Source organism: Malus sylvestris, chromosome 17 (assembly GCF_916048215.2).
Source record: "Malus sylvestris chromosome 17, drMalSylv7.2, whole genome shotgun sequence".
Classification (NCBI taxonomy): domain Eukaryota; kingdom Viridiplantae; phylum Streptophyta; class Magnoliopsida; order Rosales; family Rosaceae; genus Malus; species Malus sylvestris.
Window position 1 is genome coordinate 30,008,536 of NC_062276.1, and position 3,517 is coordinate 30,012,052.

Genomic DNA, 3,517 nt, shown 5'->3' on the forward strand with positions numbered 1-3,517 from the left:
GGTCAAAAGAGCTAGAACGATCACAAATTATATTTACAATCACGGTTGGTTGTTGGCAAAGATGCGTGACTTTTGCAAAGGAGAAATTATTCGTCCAGCTACCACTCGATTCGCCACCAACTATATTGCATTAGACAGCCTACTCAAGAAGAAAGCAGGGTTGAAGCAACTATTCACTAGTGACGATTGGGCCAACCACAATTTGAGCCGCTCAAATACAGGTCGTATGGTGGAAAGTATAGTGCTTGATCATGCTTTTTGGACTCAAACAGAACATGTGTGTCAACTGTTTGAACCTCTTTACAAAGTTTTACGGATCGTTGACACAGAAGTGTATCCTACTATGGGGGCAGTATATGAGTTAATGCGTGTAGTGAAGGATGAATTGGAAAGAAAACATGGTGCAAGGTGGGTCATTAAGATAATTGAAGACCGATGGTATAAAACACTATACCACGATTTGCATGCAGCAGGTATAAATTATGTCATAATTTGCAATTCATTTCTTTAGTTGCATAAGTATTATTTCTCTTATTAGAGTATGTGTTTCTTTGAACAGCATATTATTTGAATCCCTGATACCAATACAGACCCGGTGTTGGAGATGATGGTAACCTTATACGTGCTGTACATAATGTATACTCTAAATTAGACCCTGCATCACCAGCAGTTGGCCAATTTGGAAATGAGGTACACAATTACTTAAATTATAATAATTACTTTGTTGGATTAAACTAACACAATTTATTGTATTCAGCTAACATGGTTTAAAGATGCAAGAAGAACATTTGGAGAACCAACATCAGTTGCTGCTCGAACAAATATGTCTCCTAGTGAGTATAAACATATTTCACTATAAGTTTATAATAGAATTTGTTGGAGTTATTAGGCTTATCAACATTATTTTTCATTGTAGCTGAATGGTGGATCATGTATGGGACCGATGCACCAACTGTGAGAAAGTTAGCAATAAAAGTATTATCACAAACAGCTTCCTCATCTGCTTGTGAAAGAAATTGGAGCACATTTGCACTCATACACACAAAGCAAAGAAATAAGTTGGCTCATAGTAGCTTGGAAAAATTAGTTTATTGCTACTACAACATGAAGCTTCAAATTCGAGATAAGGAAGCAGAAATCGATCATGTCGACCGTGGTGACCCACTAGATGTGTTTGATATTGTTGGTGAAGATGATGATACGGAGGGTAACCAACTTTTTCAATGGATTAGACCTCTTCATTTAGATGATGATGAAGGCAACCCAGCTTCCAGAGTTGCTGAAGAAGCACGTAATGAAGGGATAAATGTAGAAAGAGTATTAGAGGAGGAGGTGGGATCTAGCAGCTCTGACTCTTTCGAAGAACTTTTGCAGCCAAGACCAAGAAACACTGGAATTCCACATTCTTCCAATCCTACACAACCACAACATCGTGCTGATACTAATGATAGCTCTAGTACAAGATCAGGAGACTCACCTACCACCGGAGGTGGGAATGATGAAGGACATAGTGGAGCTGGAGGTAGTGGAGCTGAAGGTAGTGGTGGTGGATATGGAAACTATTATGGACCACCACCTCCCAGATATATGAGCCCCTTCACTAGTAAGGCAAACTTCACGCATGCAACACAGGATGATGACCATGGCAGTAGGCGGGCAGGACCAGGAATTGGTGCCATAGGGAAGGACTATACTCGCAGAGAAAGAGGCAAGGGGATTTTGTCAAGTCAAGAAGATGACTCGTTATCTAGAACTTCAGACTCTGTTGGATTGGGAAGTAGTAACTATGGTTATACTCATAACCAACCATTTCCCTACCCTTCATATCCCATTTCTGTTGGGATGGAATCGAGCGACTCATGGAAACAATCCCAGCCTCAATCTTCAAATGATTTTTCTTATGGACAACCTCAACCAATCTCGGATCCATATGGGTGGCATATTAACAATTACATGCAAAACTATTTTGGGGATTTATCATTTGATAACTACTCTTCACAATACACTCATTCTACACATAGAGATGATGAAGATAGTGACAAATTTGAACCTCATAGGAACTCTATGTGGTACTAAAGTGTAAAATATTGTAATAATTCATTATATATAAATGATTATGGTGTGTTTAGACTTCTTTCATTAATTACTACATATTTTCTACACTCACAATGTTTGTCAGCTCGCTATATAATCAACTTGATAATGTTAAATCCATCATGCAATGCATTTCCTTCCAATTTTTTGTGATAAACTAATAGATAATTGACTAAATAAACATCCTACAAAGTTTCAATAAAAATTTCCAAGTTTTTCTTACAATTTCCGTGGTTTCCATGTAATTTTTATCGATATCGATATTTTACCGATATTTCCATCGATATTTCCGTGTTTTCGGACTACCGATATTTCCGATATTACCGATATTTTCTTCCTTGACTATGATATATCTTTGTGTTCTTGTGCGTTTATGTGATTTACGGTCGGATTTATATTGAACTAAGATCGACCGATTTTGTGCATCAACATTTGGCGTTGTGTATGAGAATCAATATGAAAAGCCATGTCAGTTTTCTCTCATTTTTTGACCTCAACACCGTGAAACCCTCACAACCACCACTGTCCACCAGAAAAAACTTACAAACCGAGAACCCAAAACCCCTCTCTCTGGCCAAATTCTCCAAGAAGCCTAGACACCCCCACAATGAAACCCTTACAACATCCACATCTCACCCGACACCGTAGCCTCAACCACGAGGCATCCACCCCTAGAACTCCACTTCCCTCTCACGACTGCGATTTGGGTGAAATGGGCCGATCTATGAAATCCATACGAAACCACAGTCATCGCACTGCCGAAAACCCAGGCAAAACCAAGTCGTCACACCGCCGGAAATTTCTCTTGCGGCTGCCATGCGTGATTGGCAGCTTTCGCTCCGTCTCCTTGCGACACCACCGCTATCCTGGAATCGGGGAACTCGGACTGTCAGTTCCCCACTCAACCCAAGTGACGCCAGTTCGGGAAAATTCGTCGGGGATCGACAAAGGCACTGCAAACTCGCCGCGGCCACCAGTGGAAAACTAACGAAGAAGATAAGTCTTCTTCTAATTCATTAATTAGTTTATTATTGTTATTTGTGATGAATATAGTTAATGAGGATCCTCTCCGGAGGTTCTTTGTGAGGATTTTAAGGATTTTTAAATTGTGTCTATTCATCATATATCATACGGTCAGAAATCATTTTAAATACTTCTATTTAAAATTAAATATAAATAGTATCTGACAAAAATTGACCGCACGATGTATAATGAACAAATACGATTTGAGAATCACTAGGATCTTTCACAAAAAAGATCTGGAGAGAATCCTCTTTCAAATATAGTCTTATTCTAATTGCATAATCAATTGCCTTTTACCATTATATGATTATTTAATAATTTTATCACATGATTATACTACAACAGGTGACATATTTTGACCAAACTACTTATTTTTATTATTTGAATGTTAGGGCACGGT

General features: G+C 38.6%; 1 protein-coding gene across 1 annotated transcript; it reads left to right on the forward strand.

Moving 5' to 3' along the window:
- The first annotated feature begins 583 nt into the window (after positions 1-583).
- On the forward strand, positions 584-2,128 carry LOC126609656 (uncharacterized). Its single transcript, XM_050277532.1, has 3 exons — positions 584-690; positions 758-833; positions 917-2,128. Exons 2-3 carry the CDS (start codon positions 824-826, stop codon positions 2,074-2,076), a joined length of 1,170 nt encoding a protein of 389 aa, XP_050133489.1. The 5' UTR covers positions 584-690; positions 758-823; the 3' UTR covers positions 2,077-2,128.
- The last annotated feature ends 1,389 nt before the right edge of the window (positions 2,129-3,517 follow it).